The sequence below is a fragment of the Agelaius tricolor genome, unplaced genomic scaffold, assembly GCF_023055355.1.
Source record: "Agelaius tricolor isolate 1412-34295 unplaced genomic scaffold, bAgeTri1.0.p SCAF_28, whole genome shotgun sequence".
Classification (NCBI taxonomy): Eukaryota; Metazoa; Chordata; class Aves; order Passeriformes; family Icteridae; genus Agelaius; species Agelaius tricolor.
Window position 1 is genome coordinate 9,202,413 of NW_027269288.1, and position 17,964 is coordinate 9,220,376.

The following is a 17,964-nucleotide window of genomic DNA, read 5'->3' on the forward strand; positions in this document are numbered from 1 at the left end:
TTGGGATGTTCATCCTGCAGGACCAGCCCTGCAGACGGATTTTGGGATGTTCATCCTGCAGATTTTGGGATGTTCACCCTGCAGGATCAGCCCTGCAGATTTTGAGATGTTCATCCTGCAGATTTTGGGATGTTCATCCTGCAGGACCAGCCCTGCAGGGAGGTTCTGGTTCTGCCCCCTGCACTCCCAGGACAGGTGGAATGGGAAGCTCAGGGAGCTGAAAACCCAAGGGGAAGGACAAACAGTAAATAAACACTCACTCTTTGACAAAATTGTGCAGCTGCTGCCGGACCGACCTCTGGGCCTGGTCAAACAGGATCTGGAAGAGAGAAAAGGGGAAAAAATATCAATTATTTTGAAAAAGGGGGAAAAAATCTGCCCCCAAAAGGTTTTTACCAGCCAAAATCCTCCTCAGGGCTCTGTGTGTCCTCCCTCTGCTGCCCAAAAGGAAGGAAAAAAAATTCTGGAGTGCAAGATTTTGGTGAATTCTCTTCCTTTTTTTGTCACCCTTGCAGGACCTCTGTTTGTGGCAAACACAGGGGACATCAGCAACGCCACCAGCACCCAAGGGGACAGGAGGAGGCAGCTCCTTACCATGTGGTAATTGATCATTTCCTGCAGGCTGTCCCCAAATTTATCCAGGCACTCCTGAAAAAAATGAAATAACATTAAATATACCATAATAAAAATAAAATAAAATACAACACAGGGACAGGGGAAAATCCCATCCCAGGAAAGGACGGGGATAAAATCCCATAAAATAATATAATAAAATACAATACAATATAATACAATAAAATAAAATACAATAAATGAAATAAAATATGATAAAAATAAAATAAAATAAAGTAAATAAAGTAAATGAAATAAAAATTAAAAAAAAAAAAAAAATAAGGGGAGCTGGCAGTGAAGAGAAGCAGTTGCCCCTCATTGCCAGAGCTGAGGGGAGGCTCAGGAAGGCTCTGAGGAGCCCCTGCTCCTTGCCAGGGACGGTTTTGGGCCCTTGGAGCCTTTCCTGGCAGTGCAGAGCTGAGCTCCACGTGTGCAGCTCTGTGTGGGCTGCTCACCTCCCAATCCCTGCTGCTCACTGCCCTACATTGCACAGCCTGCAGAGCCTGGCTCTGCCTGCAGAGCTCGGTTTGAGTGGATCTCACTCTCATCTCCCTCCAGAGTTCATCCTGAGTGAATCTCAGCCTTACCTTTCACCCAATCTCATTTTAAATGCATCTCTGACCTCCCAGCCTGGTGCTATCAGATTCTCTGCATCCCTCCAAATACCAAATCCCATTTTAAATGGATCTCACTCTGACCTTCCACCCTGGTGATATCAGATTCTCTGCATCCCTCCAAATACCAAATCCCATTTTAAATGGATCTCTGACCTTCCACCCTGGTGTTATCAGACTCTCTGCATCCCTCCAAACACAAATCTCATTTTGAGTGGATCTCGCTCTGATTTCCCACCAATCTCATTTTCAGCGTCTGCTTAAGCAGCGTGAGGGTCTTGGATTTGTGATCCATTGCCAGCAGCAGAGATCTGAGCATCCCCCATGCCCCCGATCAGGAAGTGGAGCAGCCCCGGCCCCCGGGCTCACCGAGATCATCTGGTCCTTCCTGCACTGCTGGGACAGGTCCCTGACGCCGCTGACGAAATGTTTGTTGGTGGTGATGTAAACCTTGCCAGCCTCCAGCATGCCACTGCACAGCTTCACCAGCTGGGGACACACGCATGGACACGGGGACACGGGGACAGGGACATGGGGACAGGGACATGGGGACACACACGGGGACACGGGGACAGGGACATAGGGACACACACGGGGACACGGGGACAGGGACAGGGACAGGGGGACACACAGGGATTTGGGGACAGGGACATAGGGACACACACAGGGACACAAGCACAGGGACACGGACATGGCTCAGCACCAGGTTTGAACCAGCCTGGCTTTGTCCCACACCCTGGGTAAAATCCCAGCCCAGGACAGGGACAGGGACAAAATCCCATCCCAGGATAGGACAGGGATAAAATCTCATCCTGGGACAGGGGGAAAATCCCACCCCAGGACAGGGGTAAAATCCCAGCCCAGGAAAGGACATGGAAAATCCTAGCCCAGGAAAGGACAGGGATAAAATCCCAGCCCAGGAAATGACAGGGGTAAAATTCCAAAATTCCAACCCAGGAAGGGACAGACTGCCTGGAGCTCCTGTCCCAGCTCAGAGGAGCCCTGGGGACAAGCCTGAGGTGATAAACATCAATTTATGAGCTGGAAAAGGGCTCAGATTTTAGGGGACACCTGGAGGGACCCCATTCCTGAGCTGGGGATCCACCAGCGCCCCTCAGTCCCCAATGTGCCCTCACTCCATCTCCACCACACCTGCCAGACCCCGGGTCTGGGGTGCTAAACGTGAATTTAACAGCTGGAAATGGGCCCGGACTTTAGGGGACACCTGTAGGGACCCCATTCCTGAGCAGGGGCTCCACCAGCCCCCTCAGGCCACAATCTGCCCTCACCTTGTCCAGCTTGGCCTCGATCTCCACCACATCCGTCTCCACCTCATCGATGGTTGCCCTGCAACACAGCAGCAAGGAGGAATCGTTAATTAGCAGCAAGGAATCGTTAATTGGCGGCTTGTGGTGATTGGGTGGGAGGCCAGGAAGGGGTGAGGGAGGATCAGAGGGGCTGAGGGACTCGCTATTCCCACTGGGATGGCGGGGCTGAACCCCTCAGGAATGAAGTCCAGGGCCGGGAAAAGAGATGATCCAGATGATTCCAGGGCTGGGAAGACACCCCCAGCAAATTCATTTAGTGGCATTGTTCTGTTAATTAGCAGCAGTGCTAATTGACACAGGGATAAGCATTGTTCCATCCAGCCCCACCAAATCCCATTCCAGGCTGCCTGAAGTGCTGAATTATGACCTTTAAACCTCAGGAACCACCCCGGAGACCCCACAGAGCAGCCCTTGGGCCTCTGAACACCAAAAAGCTCCTCCACACACGTGGGGCTGTGCTTGGGTAGGGATAAATCCACTCCAGGATTTTGGGGTCTGCTCCTTTTCCACGTCAGCGGGCAGAGGTGACAGCGAGGAGCTGTCGCAGCCCGGCTGCAAAGGTCACCGGGCCTCCCTCTCCAGGCAAACGTGACATCAGCCACTTGCAGCAGGCATTCCCAGACTCAGGAATGTGCTCCTGAACGATTTCTGGGAGGGCAGAGAGCAGCAAACCCTGCAGAGCTGAGGCTGTTCCCTGGCAGGGCACTCAGAGGGCGATTCCTTTAACCACACACCTGGGAATGTGGTCAAACCTCACACCACCAAGGGCTTGAAACGCTAATTTTAGTCAGGGAGCTTCACAGGTTTGTGGGATCAGGATTTAAAAGGTTGGTTCATGAAATATTCCAGCCAAAGTTGGAAAAATCCCAGCCCTGAGCTGCAGGGATGGGGTTTGGAGGGACATGAACTCATCTGCTCTCAGGAAAAGGACAGGAAAATTCCCTCAATCCAAAGGGAACAGCAAAATTCCTGCAGGAACCATCAGGTACCAAGGGTTTGAAATCCTAATTCTACTCAGAGAGCTTCTTAGGTTTGTGGGACCAAGGATTTTAAAGTTGGTTCATGAAATATTCCACACAAAGTTGGAAAAATCCCAGCCCTGAGCATGTGCCAGCTGCAGGGATGGGATTTGGAAGGACATGGACTGGTCCTGCCCTCAGGAAAAGGACAGGACGCCCTCAATCCTCACAATTCCTGCAGGAACCACCAGGATTTGTGTCTCAGGCTCTGGGTGTCTTCATCCCAGGAATATTCTCCAGTAAAAAAATGCTGGGTTGCCCCTTTTTGTCCTTCCTAAACTCCCTCCAAAGCCCCTGGAAAATGAAATCCAGGCTGGAGCTCAGTGCCCAGGGCTCTGGCCACCACCAGCCCTTGGAAAACATGGAAAACGCAGCCAAAAAACAACAACAAAAAGGGAGTTTTTCCATGAAATAACAAACCAAAGAAACATAAAATAAAGAAACAGCAGCTCTCCCACACTGCTCTGTCTCCCACACACAAACAGCAGCGTGGCTGTGCCCGGGGGCAAAGCTTTGCAAAGAAAAGGAATCGTTAAAAAGGCTCTTTTCAGGTTTTTTTCCCTCTCTCTCAGCTATTTTTGGTGCCTGGGCTTGGGGCTCGTGTGCCTTCATGCATCTGCTGCCAGATTCAATTTTTCCACTCGGTTTCCCCGTGCTGCTGATAGCTGGGCACAAAAAGCAGCTGGAAAAGAGGGAAGAGCTGGATTTCCTGGGAATCATTTTCTTTCCAGGGAAGCAGGAGCGGCCATTGTGGAATCTGCAATCCAGGCAGCAGATTTCCTGTCTGTAATTTAATATAATTCTATCTGTCTGTAATTTAATATAATTCTATCATTTATTCATTTGTGTTCATCTTTATTCATCTATTCTGTGATTTATTCATCTATAATTTACTGCCTATTTTTATCCCAGCCCATGGATAAATTTGGGCTCTGTGGAGGAGGGAGATGTTTTTGGGGCTGGGGAACACAAGGTGCAAAAAAATGGAGCTTTTTATTTGGTATGGGCTTGATGGAAAAGGTTCCAAAGAGTTTGAATGCAAGGGCAGAGATCCCAGGGATTTATTTGGTTGTAAAGGAGATCCAGGAAGCAAAGAAAATGACATTTATCCAGCATTTTCCAGGTACTTTTATACCCTAAGGAAGATCTTGGGGAGAGAAGCTGCAAGCAGAAAGCAAAAAGATCCCAAATTCAATCCCAAATCCTCCCACACACCTGGCTCTGCTGCTCAGGGATTTTTCTTTCTGCATCTCAGGGCCTGATCAACCCCTGATTTCCCACCCTTCAAGGGCACACCATGCCCAAGTCCATCCCTGGGGTTTTGGGGTTTAAAATGTCCTTTTCCTTCTCACTGATACAATTCCAGAGCACTGGATTTTTGGGGGTTAAAAATATAAATTTCCTTCTCACTGGTACAATTCCACAGCACTGGATTTTTGGGGGTTAAAACATCCTTTTCCTGCTGACTGAAGGAATTGCACAGCATTGGATTTTTGGGGTTAAAATGTCCCTTTCCTGCTGACTGAAGGAATTGCAGATCCCACAGATCCTGCTTCCCCTGAGGAATCCCAGTTTCGCTGCTGCTGAGCTGAGGCTGTGCCAGCTCCACTCCCCAGTTTCCATCCTCCCACTGCTCCGGCGTGTCAGAGATGAGAGGCAGAGTTACACAAGCAGCCTGGGGACCCGGGATGACTCCTCAGGGAGCAGGAAACGCCACCTCAGCACCAGCCCAGAGGAACCTGGGAATGGGAATCCACCTCTGCTCCTCACCATTCCCATCCTATCCTCGAAATCCCATCCCATTCCCATTTCCACTCCCATCCCATCCTGTAAATCCCATCCCATCCCTATTCCCATCCCTATTCCCATCCCTATTCCCATCCAATCCCATCCCTTCCCATTCCCATTCCATCCCCATTCCCATTCCCATCCCATTTGTGCCTCCTGAGCAAATCCCAGGGCCTCTCAGCCTCTCCCAGCTGCAGGAACCCAACTCAGCCAAAAACCGAATCTTTTCACCCAAAAATGATTTGAATCAAGCTCTGTCCCAATTCTGCTCCATCCTGGAGGAATCTGGGAATGAGAATCCACATCTGCTCCCCCCCATTTCCATTCCCATCCCATGGATCCCATCCCATGGATCCCATCCCATGGATCCCGTCCCATCCCATCCCATCCCATCTGTGCCTCCTGAACAAACCCCAGCCATGCTCAGCCCAGCCAAGAACCAAATCTTTTCACCCCAAAATGAACATTTGAATAATTAGAATCAAGCTCTGTCCCCAGGGCTGTCCCAGAACTGGCTCCTTTCACCCCAAAAAGCTGTGAATGGAGCTCTGTGCCAGAACTGGCTCTTTTCACCCCAAAAAGCTGTGAATGGAGCTCTGTGCCAGAACTGGCTCTTTTCACCCCAAAAAGCTGTGAATGGAGCTCTGTGCCAGAACTGGCTCTTTTCACCCCAAAAAGCTGTGAATGGAGCTCTGTGCCAGAACTGGCTCTTTTCACCCCAAAAAGCTGTGAATGGAGCTCTGTCCCAGACCTGGCCCCGTGCCCCGAGCGCTTCCTGCTGCTCTCCCTTCCTGCTGAAGCCCTGCCAGGATTTTTTCCTTTTTCTTTTCGCAAAACAATCCCTGGCCTCCCCCCAAGCCCTTCCCACTGCCAGATGAGGCTGAGCTCCCCCAGAGATCCCCGCAGCCCTCTGTGCATTTGGGTTGGCTCAGAAATGGCAAAAATCATCCACAATGTGGCAAAAATCCCGCCAGGAATGGTTTTATAGCCCCAGAGAGAATGAGCTGTGAGCTCGTTATGGCTGCAGCTCCAGCCAGGATCAGCTGCATCCTAAAGGGATCCAGGGAAAGGATCACTGGGAAAGGGATCCAGGGGAAATTGTGCCAAAAACAGAAAATTAGGCAAAAAATGATGCAGGAAATTAGGTTAAAAAATACAAAATTAGGCAAGAATTTATGCAGGAAACTATGAAGAAAATCAGGCAGGAAATTATGCAGAAAAATAGAAAATTAGGCCAAAATTTATAATGAAAATTAGGCAGAAAATTACACAGAAAAATAGAAAATTACATAGAAAATTAGGCCAAAAATCATGCAGGAAATTATGAAGAAAATTATAAAGAAAATTAGGCAGAAAATTATGCTGAAAAATAGAAAATTAGGCCAAAAATTGTGCAGGAAAATAGAAAATTATATAAAAAATTATGCCAAAATTTAGAAAATTAGACCAAAAATGATACATAAAGCCTCTCTCAGCCACCATCTAAAAATCATCCCGGAGATCTCCCCTTCCCAGCTGCCCCAGAGCAGCTCCAGGTCCCCGTGAGCTCATCCCGGCGGGATCCCCGCCAGCTCCCAGAGCAGAGATCCCTGCAGCAGGAGCAGGAATGCTTCCAGAAGCTTCCCTCCCTCTTCCTGCACCTCTGCCAGCTCCAGCTCCGGCTGATTTCTGCCTCTCCCACCCTAAAATCTCCACAGAAGCCTCTCCTATCTGGAAAGGAGGGGTTTGGAGCTCCCCTGAGCTGTTCCAGCTGTTCCCAGCTGCCAAATCTCTCCCCTTTGGATGGATCATAAATCAGGAGTGTCACAGAGCAGAGATTTGGTGATGTCAACACCTGAGTGAGGAATTCCTAAAAAACCCTTTCTGGAATGAATTCAGAGGGGAATAAACTCCACTGAGTGAGAAATTCCTAAAAAAAATAAAAATTCCGGATTGAATTCAGGGGGAATAAACCCCACTGGATGAGGAATTCCTAAAAATCCTTTCCAGGAGGAATTCAGAGGGGAATAAACCCCAGTGGGTGAGGAATTCCTAAAAAATCCCTTCCAGAATAAATTCAGGGGGGGAATAAACCCCACTGAGTGAGGAATTCCTAAAAAATAAAAGCCGTCCAGAAGGAATTTAGAGGGAATAAAGTCTAAATTTTATATCCTCACTGAGTGAGAAATTCCCAAAAATCCCTTCCCGCAGGAACTGGGAGGGGAATCCTTTCCCTTTCCTCGGTCCTTTCCTCCCATCCACGGCAGTGTCACCATGACAACAGCTCCATGGTGACAGTATCCATGGCAGCCCATCCTGCCCAGGCCCTGCTGGATTCCAGGGATTTTTCCTCCTGGGAGAGCCCAGGGCACAGCCACAGGTGTGTGAGGGTAAGGAGGGGAAATTCGGTATAACCCTGGGAGTTTGAAGAGAAAAGAAACCGGGAATTGAGATCCTGGAGTGGAAATCTGGGATTCCCATCCTGCTGCTCCCTCCTCTCACCATCCGTGCCAAGCTCCTGAGAAGGCTCAGATCCCCTGTCCCGCTGTCACTTACCCCCTTCTATCCCTGCCCCCATATAATTTATCCCATTTTCCCCCTGTCCCCATGCCATTTATTCCCTTTTACCCCTGTTCCCATGTCATTTATCCCCCTTTTGCCCCTGTCCCCACCTCTCCCTGTGCTGGGGGATGCAATTCCCACACTGCCCCATAGTAGAACCCAGCATTTCTCACTCCTTTGGGATGGAGATCAGTGCTGAGCCTGGGACAAACCCCTGGGCACAAAGGTGGGGCCGTCTGGTGGCCAGGGCTGTGTCCCCCCAAGGAGCCCCCATCCCATCCCATCCCACCCCATCCCATCCCATCCTATCCCTTCCCATCCCACCCCATCCCATCCATTCCCATTCCCATCCCATCCCATCCCATCCCATCCCATCCCTGCTGGCCGTGCCCTGCCCTCGGTGCCCCCGGTGCCACCCCGGGGGTGTGGGCAGCTCTCTGGGCACCCAGGGATGGACGGACGGACGGATGGACGGACGGACGGATGGACGGACGGATGGATGGACAGATGGATGGATGGATGGACGGATGGATGGATGGATGGATGGATGGATGGATGGACGGACAGACGGATTTAGTCCAGCCCTGCTGTGCTGACGAGGCAGCTCCAGACTGAGCCTGACCCAGATTCCAGCGGCTCTGCTGGAAATGCTGCGTGTGCTGCTCCAGCTCAGCTGCCTCTCTCTTTTCTCTTCCTCTTTTCTCTTCTTTTCCTCTTTTCCCACTGCCTCTCCATCTTTTTTCTTTTCCCCCTTTGCTCTTCTTTTTCCTATTTTCTTTTCCCTCTTTTCCCGCTGCCTCTCCCTGTGCTCTCCTTTTCCTCTTGTTCCCCTTTTCTCTTGTTTTCCCCCTTTCCCCCCGTGGCCTGGAGCTGCCTGGGGGGACAATGCCCTCCCTTGTGGCAGCCACCACAGCAGCTCCCTGTGAGCCCACACTGGGGCTCTGTTCCCTCCCCACAGCTCTGCTCTGTGGCACTCCCTGATCCCTGCCAAGGCTGGGCCTTTTCATGCTGGGCCTGGCTTCCAATTACCCCATTACCCCATTTCCCACTGTCCATTATCCCATTAGCCCATTTCCCATTAGCCCATTTCCCACTGTCCATTAGCCCATTTTAGCCCATTTCCCACTGTCCATTATCCCATTAGCCCATTTCCTATTATCCCATTTCCCACTGTCCATTATCCCATTTATATTCCCCATTTCCCATTGTCCATTATCCCATTTTCATTTCCTATTATCCCATCTCACATTGTCCATTATCCCATTTCCATTCCCCACTGTCCATTATCCCATTTCCATCTCCCATTTCCATTTCCCATTATCCATTATCTCATTTCCATTTCCCATTTCCCATTATCTCATCTCCCATTTCCCATTGTCCATTATCCCATTTCCCATCATCCAATCTCCCATTATCCCGTTTCCATTTCCCATTATCCAATTTCCAATTGTCCATTATCCCTTTTCCCATTTCCCACCATCCCATTTCCCATTTCCCATTATCCATTATTTTTTGGTAATGGTTTTTTACCGAGGAGATTTTGGGAAAGGTTTTTTGGCAAGGAGCTTTTTTGGCAAAGGGTTTTTCCTGGTAGCTTGGCTGCCACAAAAGGAGAGGCAGGTTCAGTGCAATCTCTGCCCCCTCGCTGGGACCATCCCCAAAAATCTCCTTGAGACCCCAGAAGAGCCCCCAGGAGCTGCTTTGTTTGGAGGTGACTCTGGGCAAGAGCAGCTGAGCTCTGCTCTGGCCCAGATAAATCTATTTATAGCAGGAGTTGTGCTAATTCCACAGGGATCTGATCTCCTGGCACTGCTGCAGCAACGAGATTTTCTCTACCTGTCCTTTCAACCCCCCTGAGCAGCCAGGAATTGTCAAATTCTCCAATCTCCAGCTCTGTGCCTCCTGCTGCTTCCCTTCCCTTCCCTGACATCTCCACTCCCTCCATTTCCCCTTCTGGAAATTGCTGCCTCACCCCAAAATTTGGAATAAGTGGGAAATACCCAAGGAAAAACAGCTTGTAAAAATAATTTTAAAGCCACTCATATTTAAGTCACTAAAAAAAATTAAAATTGGATTGTTTTACCACCTTGCCTGAGGTTCATGTTAAGTTTTATAAAGAATAATTCATTTGCTGCTCCTTTTGTGAGCTGAGGAGTGTGGAGGGGATTTACCTCATCATTACAATGTCCCTGTCCTTGGGATAAAAGGGTTTTTTTTTTCCCCTCACAGCAATTTCTTAATGGAGGAATGGCACTAAAGAGCTGCGTGCAGTGCTTGGGCTCTCCTGGTTTCGCTCCAGGACAATGGAATGAGCTGGGTTTCCAAGCTTGACTCAAATCTCCCCACAGACGCCTGAGGGCACCACGGAGAGGGGGCGGCTGTGCCAGTGGGAGCAGGAGGAGAAAATCCAGGTGGAACAGCAGAAATTCACCAGAACCATCTCTCTCTTCACAGCTCTATCCACACTTCAGGGCTTTTTCCCAAAGGCCTGCTGAAAAATCTCTTCTTCCTTCCAGTGGTTCCTCAAAACTTTGAATTTTTCATCAAAACCACCAGCAGAAATTCAGACTTTGACACCAAAACCATCTCTCTCTTCATGGTTTTATCCTCATTTCAGTTTTTTTTTCCAAAGGCCTGCTGAAAAATCTCTTCTTCATTGCAGTGGTTCCTCAAAAATTTGAATTTTTCATCAAATTCTTCCAGGTGGAACAGCAGAAATTCAGACTGTGACACCAAAATTATCTCTCTCTTCATTGTTTTATTCTCTTCTGGTTTGTTTTTTTAAAGCCTGATGAAAAACCTCTTCTTCCTTCCTGTGGTTCCTCAAAAATTCAAATTTCTCACCAAATCCTTCAGCTCCAGCTCCTCTCCCACAGAGCTCCACCACCCCAAACCTTCTCTTTAAAGCCCAAATCTTATTTTCACTTCACAGACATTTCCTGGTGTTCGCTTTCCCCCATTTTTCACTGAGATTTAAGCAGCTGCACCACCCCTAAATGAACTTTTCTCCATTTCTGTGCCCAAACCCAGCTCTGGCTTTGCCAGCGGAGCTCAGGAGGTTTTACAGAGCCCCAGAAAGCCCCAGTTCCTGTCTGGAATTTGTTAAATGTCAGTTTACAGCTCCTTCCCTTCCCTGAGACACTGGAGGTGGATGTTTAGACAAGGCTTTGAAGCGGGATGAGTAAGATTGCAGAGTTTTGGTTGCTTGCTGTGTTTAGTTGACTTTTTTTACATTAATGTGTAGCAAAAACCTGGCAGTTTTCAGCAGAAAATATGGGGTTTTATAATGCACACAAAATCCCGTTCCTTTTTCTTCTTCTTCCCATTTTTCTTCTCATTTCTGCTTCGATTTTAAGAGTCAGGAATTGGAATTTAATCAATTTTAATCAACTTTAATCAATTTAAATCAAATTTAATCAATATCTGAGTGTTTTTCTCCAAGGTCCTGCAGCACCAAGGAGCTACTTGGGGAAGGTCATGAGGATTTGGTGACCTCCAGAGGTTTCTTCCAACCTCAATTACTGCAGGATTTAATGGCTTAGAGATGAAATCCTTCCTTAGCCCTCTTAATGCACTCCTGATGTCATGGATCTGATGATAACGGGTTTTTCCCTGGCAACTCCCAGCCAAACCTCCCCAGGAACATCTGGAATTTTCTGGAAATTACCTGCTCAGCACCACCCACCTGCAGCTCCCTGCAGGGATTTATTCTGGGTAAATTATTCTGGAGCTGGTTCCAGGCCTGGATGGACCCCACCTTCCTTTCTGCCCTGAATATTCTTTTTTTTTTTCTTTTTAAGTTCACTGCAGAAGTTTATCCCTGAATATTGAATATTGAATATTCTTTTTTTATTTTTACAGCTCCCACCTTGAGCTCACTGCAGGAAGTTATCCCTGGATGGATCCTCACCTTCCTCTCTGCACTGAACATTGATTCATTCTTTTAATTTTTTTTTTTTTTCAGGGGAACAGCCCAGCTGCAGAGCTGATTTTAGCAGGAGCTGATTTTTGATTTTAGCAGAAGATTTTAGCACCACAGCTCCCAGGTGCTTTTAGGAAACCCCAGTGAGAAATGCCTGGCACAAGAGTGGAGCTGCACAGGCAGCCCTGAACACAGGAATATTCTATTCCTGAGCTGAAGAAAGACTCATTCTGTGCCACAAGACCCTTTAGACCCATTTGTTTGCTTTCACTGACGAGCAAAATGGATTTAAATAAATAAAAAAAAAAGAAACAAAACGGCCTCAAACAGTTCTGTCTTCTCCCCAAGTGACCTTGGTGGCACCGTTTACCCACAGGGCTGGAGGAGCTCCAGCAGCTTTTGTTGGGACTTCCCCCAGCAGGGATCTCTTTCACCACTAAATGCTCTTCATTTCTATTTCGTTTCCATTTTCCCCTCCTCCTCTGGGCCTTGGCTGGAGCTGGAGCTGCCCAGCCTCTGGGCTGGCTTTGTTTGGGGCTGAAGAGGCTTTTCCTGCCAAGGGCAGCCCTGCAGCGGCACCAAGGCCCTGCCCCTTGGTCTGGGTGCACTTGGGTGACAATGTGGCACCTTCCCACAGGTGCCAGATGGATCTTGCTGTGCCACAAAATTGGGGTTTTTTCCCAGTGCCACAGCCCTTTCCTAAAAGGGTGAGAGTTTATGGGGCTGCTGGGGGAGTGTGAATGAAAGTCCTGGAGCTGCTCATCCCTAATTTTGATTTATTCCCCTCAGGGGCTGGGCACAGTCCCACTTTTCAGGGGAATGTGGCTGTGGAATTCATCCCCACGTGAAAAATCAGCGTGTCAGTGCTCCAGGTCTGGGAAAGGACATTTTGGAGGGGATCTTGGATGATTTTTGGAGGGGAGCACCTCACGTGCTGTGGGTGCTCTCTCTCCCCTTCCCTGCTTTTCCTTTCCCCTTTCCCTTTTTCCCTTCCCCACATTTCTCCCATTCCCAGATTTCCTGTCCCATCCCTCTGAGGTCCTGAATCCCCTCTGGATGCAGGAAAAGCATCCCTGAGAATGTCCTGCATTCCCAGGCTCACAGGAAAAGCCAAATTGTTGAGGGAAGGGGGAATCATCAGGCAGGAAACATGGATGAGGAGGAAAATGAAAGCACCCTCTGTGCTGCAGGCAGAACAAAGCTGGCCTTGTAGGAACGGGGCTGAGCAGAGGAGAGGAACTCCAGCCCCAAGGCCGGGGCAGAGCAGGCCTCGGCCCCACAGGATTCCCAGATTTCCGTCCTCCACGCTGAAATTCAGCCGAGATTCGCTCCTGGTTTCCTGTGCACACCCACCTCTCACCCCCAGGTGAGGTGAAGGCTCAGGAGCTGAGATGAAAGCCCACAGACCTGGCTGTGCCATCTCCCCCATCCCAAATCCTGGAGGTTTCAGGCTCTCAGCCCAGCTTGGGAGCTGGCACCATCCCACATTTTCGTGCTTTATCTCTGAGCTCAGATGAGTCAGTGGCGCACCAAGAGCTCCTCGCCTCCTTCCCAACTCCCCGGCTCAATCTGGCTCGGATTCCACTCTGGGAATGAAAGGCAGGATGTCCCTCCTCAAAAAAATGTCACTTTGCTGCCTCAAAGAAATGTCACTTTGCTGCCTCCACGGCCCCCAAATGCCAGGTGGGCAGAGCAGGAAATGTGGGAATGGAGGAAGGTGAGGAAAGGTGGGAAAGGGGAAAGGAAGGGAGAGGAAAGGAGGGAAAAGAGGGAAAATGAGGAGAAGAGGGAAGGGAAGGGAAGGGAAGGGAAGGGAAGGGAAGGGAAGGGAAGGGAAGGGAAGGGAAGGGAAGGGAAGGGAAGGGAAGGGAAGGGAAGGGAAGGGAAGGGAAGGGAAGGGAAGGGAAGGGAAGGGAAGGGAAGGGAAGGGAAACGTGGGGAAGGGGAAAGGAAAGGGAAAGGAAGGGAGGGAAGGGGAGATGAAAGGAGAATAGGAGGGAAAAGGAGGAAAAAGGAAAGGAAAAAGGAAATCTGGGAATGGGGGAAAGGGAAAGCAAAGGAAAAAGGAGAAAGGAGAAAGGAAAAAGGAAAAAGGAAAAAGGAAAAAGGAAAAAGGAAAAAGGAAAAAGGAAAAGGAAAAAGGAAAGGCAGAGGCCCCTCCTGCTGGGTCAGGGCCACACTGTGGCGGCTGTTTCTGCCATCCTGGGCACAAACCCTGCCCTGCTGCCAAAGTCTGGGTTTATCAGCGAGCACAGGGGGGACCCTGCGCCCCGAGGCCGGGCCGTGGGAACGTCCCTGAGCGGGAATGGAGCAGGACAAGGACACGGCTGGAGGCGCTGCTCAGGAGCTCTCTGCCTTCCCCAGCTCTGCCAAGCCCGGGGGTGCTTCCCTAGAGCCTGGCACAAGCCCTGAGTGGTGTTTAATGGGTGTTTATTCCCATTAAACGTCCCGGGAGCTCATCCTGAAATCCTGTGTCCCGGCAGCCCCTCTGTGCTCTCACACCAGGCTGGGAGCAGCAGCGTTTCCCAGGGAAAGGAAAGGGTTAAACCCGCTGGAGCTGGAGCTGGAGCTGGAGCTGGAGCAGCCGGGGCACAGGAGGCTGAGCTCAGTCCCTGATGGGACAGAATCTGTCTGGGCACAGGAGGCTGAGCTCAGTCCCTGATGGGACAGAATCTGTCTGGGCACAGGAGGCCGAGCTCAGTCCCCGGTGTCACAGAATCTGTCTGGGCACAGGAGGCCGAGCTCAGTCCCCGGTGTCACAGAATCTTACACTTATTTTACACTTATTTATAATTACTATAATAATAATAATAATAATAATAATAATAATAATAATAATAATAATAATAAATATTTATATATTTTATCATATTATATATTTGTATTTTACGTTTATTTATAATTAATATAATGTTAAATGATATTTGTGAGTAATGTAATTTATAATTAATATAATCTATTTTAATATCGGCTCTTCACCTCTAATTCACCCCCGATTCATCCCCAGCTGACCCTCAATTCACCCCAAATCCCCCCCACAGCCTGGGATTAAGGCCTACAATTAATTCCTTAATTAATTACAAGGAACACAACTCCCATTGCTCCACCCCCCTCCAGGCAGGGAATTCTGCTCCCCAAATTCCCATTCCCAGATTTTAACCCTGCATTGCCCCAGAGAAGGAAAAGCAGCTGCCAGGTAAAAAAAAAAATCTCATTTTCCCACGTTCCCTCCTCCCTCCAAGCCTGGAATTGCTGTCAAAAAGGGAACAAATTCTCCCTTATTTTCCCCACAAAACCCCTGAATTCTGCTTTTTAATCACCTCCTCTCCTCCACCCTCATTTCTGAGCAAAGCTTTACCTTAGATAAAGCTCAGAAATCCCTGAGTGGAACAAACACTTGGGCAGCTGCACCCAGCAAATGCCTGGGATCCCAATCCTGCCCTGAGAGAGGGGAGCAAACAAGGAAAAAAATAAAAACAAAAAACCAAAAACCCTGAAGCTCACAAAAACATTTTGTCCTGTCCTCAAAATCCAGCCAGACTTGGACTCCAGGTCCCTTTCAAGGGCTCTTTTCTTTATTCCACATAGCCAAGCCAGCAGAAGCTTGGTTTAATTTTAAGCAAAACCATAAAAATTCATTTTTTAAAATAAAATAATTCATCCTGTGGCTGAAATTTCATAGTTATGAAACCAGGATTTAAAGGGGCCACTGCTAAAGAAGAGCCTGGGAGTCCAAAATTTGATTTTCATTCCTTCCTCCACTTCAGGAACTTTCCAGTTTCAGGTTGGTTTTGGGCTCAGGAATTGAATTTGGGTTAAAAATTTTGCAATTTTTAACCAGGTATTTTAGAGAATTAGAACTGTTATAAATCCTCAAAAATTATAAATAATAATATTATGGGAAGACCCCAAATATCCCTGTGTGAAGACCCCAAATATCCCTGTGGGAAAACCCCAAATAACCCTGTGGGAAAAACCCAAATATTTCTTTATGAAGACACCATATGTCTCTTTATAAAGATATTTTGACCCCAAATATCCCTGTGTGAAGATCCCAAATATCTGTTTATAAAGACCCCAAATATCTTTTTATAAAGACCCCAAATATCTCTTTATAAAACCCCAAATTTCTCTTTATTATGACACCAAATATCTCCGTGGGAAGACCCCAAAAATCTCTTTATAAAGACCCCAAATATCCCTGTGGGAAGACCCCAAAGTTAAACCAGATAAACTAAAACAGATAAATAGATATTTTCAGCCAATAAACTGAATGGAATTTATGAAGTATTGTAAGTGGGAAATAAATGAATTTTTGATTTTGAAGCTGAGGGTGGCAGTGCTGTGAGACAAACCCAGGGACAGCTGCAGCCACCCCAAACCCCAAACCCCAAATCCCAAATCCCAAATCCCAGATCCCTCCTGCAGCTCAGGTTACAGCTCCCAACCTTCCTGCCCAAAATAATCCAGGGCAAAAACCTCTCCAAAATTCAGCTGCTCCCTGCTAAGCCCTGACACCAAACTGGGCCTTCAGCCTCATTCCCTCCACTCTGAGCAGAATTTTTATATATAAATAATACCATAAAAAAAACCAAACAACCCAGTACCTAAAATATATAAATATAAAAAGAAATATATTTATTTTTATATAAATATATAAATATATAATATATAACTATATATATTATATATAACTATATAACTATGTAAAAATATAAAATATATAATTATATATTTTATATAATATATAAATATATCTAAATATAAATATAGATATAAATATATATTATATAAACATGTAAGTATAAATATATTATTAAATATCCTAATGATGGGGGGAAAAAGGTGCATAAATCCCAATGGCAGGCAAAAAAAAAAAGGGAAATAAAGGTGGATAAATCCCAATGGATGCTAAGTGAGCAGAGGATTGATTAAATTGGATTTCTCAGTGGATTTAAGAATTCTCTACAAATCCATTCCCACAAAAAGAGTGTTCCTGGAATTCCCAAACTCCCGCTGGGAGATAAAAGCGCTCAGAGGTGCAGGAACAGGTCCTGCCAGGTCAGTGAATTGTTCACCTGAAGTGCAGCCGCGCCTCTGCAAGTGCCTGGCAGAATCAGCTCTATCTGCCAAGCTGGAGCTGATAAACATTAAATAATGGCATTTGAAACGTTCAAAAAGGTCAATTTTCTGTGTAGGAACTGGAATTTATCAGGTAGGAAGTGATGAGGGGGATTTGACATCAGGATTTCTCAATATTTGAGGTGTAAACTCTGAATATTTCAACGTGGTTGTTCTTTTTCCCTCTAACATCAAGATTTCTCAATATCTGAGGTGTCAAGTCTGAGTAATTCAACTTGTTTCTGTTTTCTTCCTTCTAACATCAGCATTTCTCAATATTCAAGGTGTAAACTCCGAATAATTCAACTTGATTCTTCTTTTCCCCTCTAGCATCAGGATTTCTTAATATTTGAGGTGTAAATTCTGAATATTTCAACTTGCTTCTGTTTTCTTCCTTCTAACATCAGCATTTCTCAATATTCAAGGTGTAAATTCTGAATAACTCAACTAGGTTCATTTCTTTTTCCTTCTAATGTCAGGATTTCTCAATATTTGAGGTGTAAGTTCTCAATAATTCAACTTGATTCCTTTTTTTCCCTCCCAATATCACGATTTCTCAATATTTGAGGTGTCAAGTCTGAATATTTCAACTTGATTTTTCTTTTTCCTTCTAACATCAGGATTTCTCAAGTTTTGAGGTGTCAATTCTGAATAACTCAACTTGGTTCCTTTTTTTCCTTCTAATGTTAGGATTTCTGAATATTCAAGGTGTAAATTCTCAATAACTCAACTTGATTCTTCTTTTCCCTCCTAACATCGGAATTTCTCACTATCTGAGCTGTTCATAATTTAAATATTCCCCTGCTGCACATATTCCAACCCTCCTGAAATGCCCAAGCTCCTGAAATGTCTAATCTCTTGTTCTCCCTCTAACAGACATTCTGTGTCTGGCCATGGGGGAAATAGTTCATAATTCCAGCCTGAAATAAGTGGTTTTGATCGAGGTCCAAGGGAGGGCTCTGAGAGCTGTTTTGTTTTCATGGACAGAGCAGAATGATGCTGAAAAACCTGGCCTGGAG

The 17,964-nt window shown here is 47.1% G+C and overlaps 1 protein-coding gene across 1 annotated transcript in view; it reads right to left on the bottom strand.

Annotated features, from left to right (window-relative positions):
- ACAP3 (ArfGAP with coiled-coil, ankyrin repeat and PH domains 3) overlaps positions 1-17,964 on the bottom strand; it is a 40,525-nt gene that overhangs the window by 19,815 nt on the left and 2,746 nt on the right. The window contains exons 2-5 of the mRNA XM_071449087.1: positions 2,516-2,573; positions 1,596-1,715; positions 595-648; positions 261-319 (exon numbers count right to left, since the gene is read on the bottom strand). Coding sequence (XP_071305188.1) covers positions 261-319; positions 595-648; positions 1,596-1,715; positions 2,516-2,573 — 291 coding nt within the window. The remainder of the gene's footprint in view (positions 1-260; positions 320-594; positions 649-1,595; positions 1,716-2,515; positions 2,574-17,964) is intronic.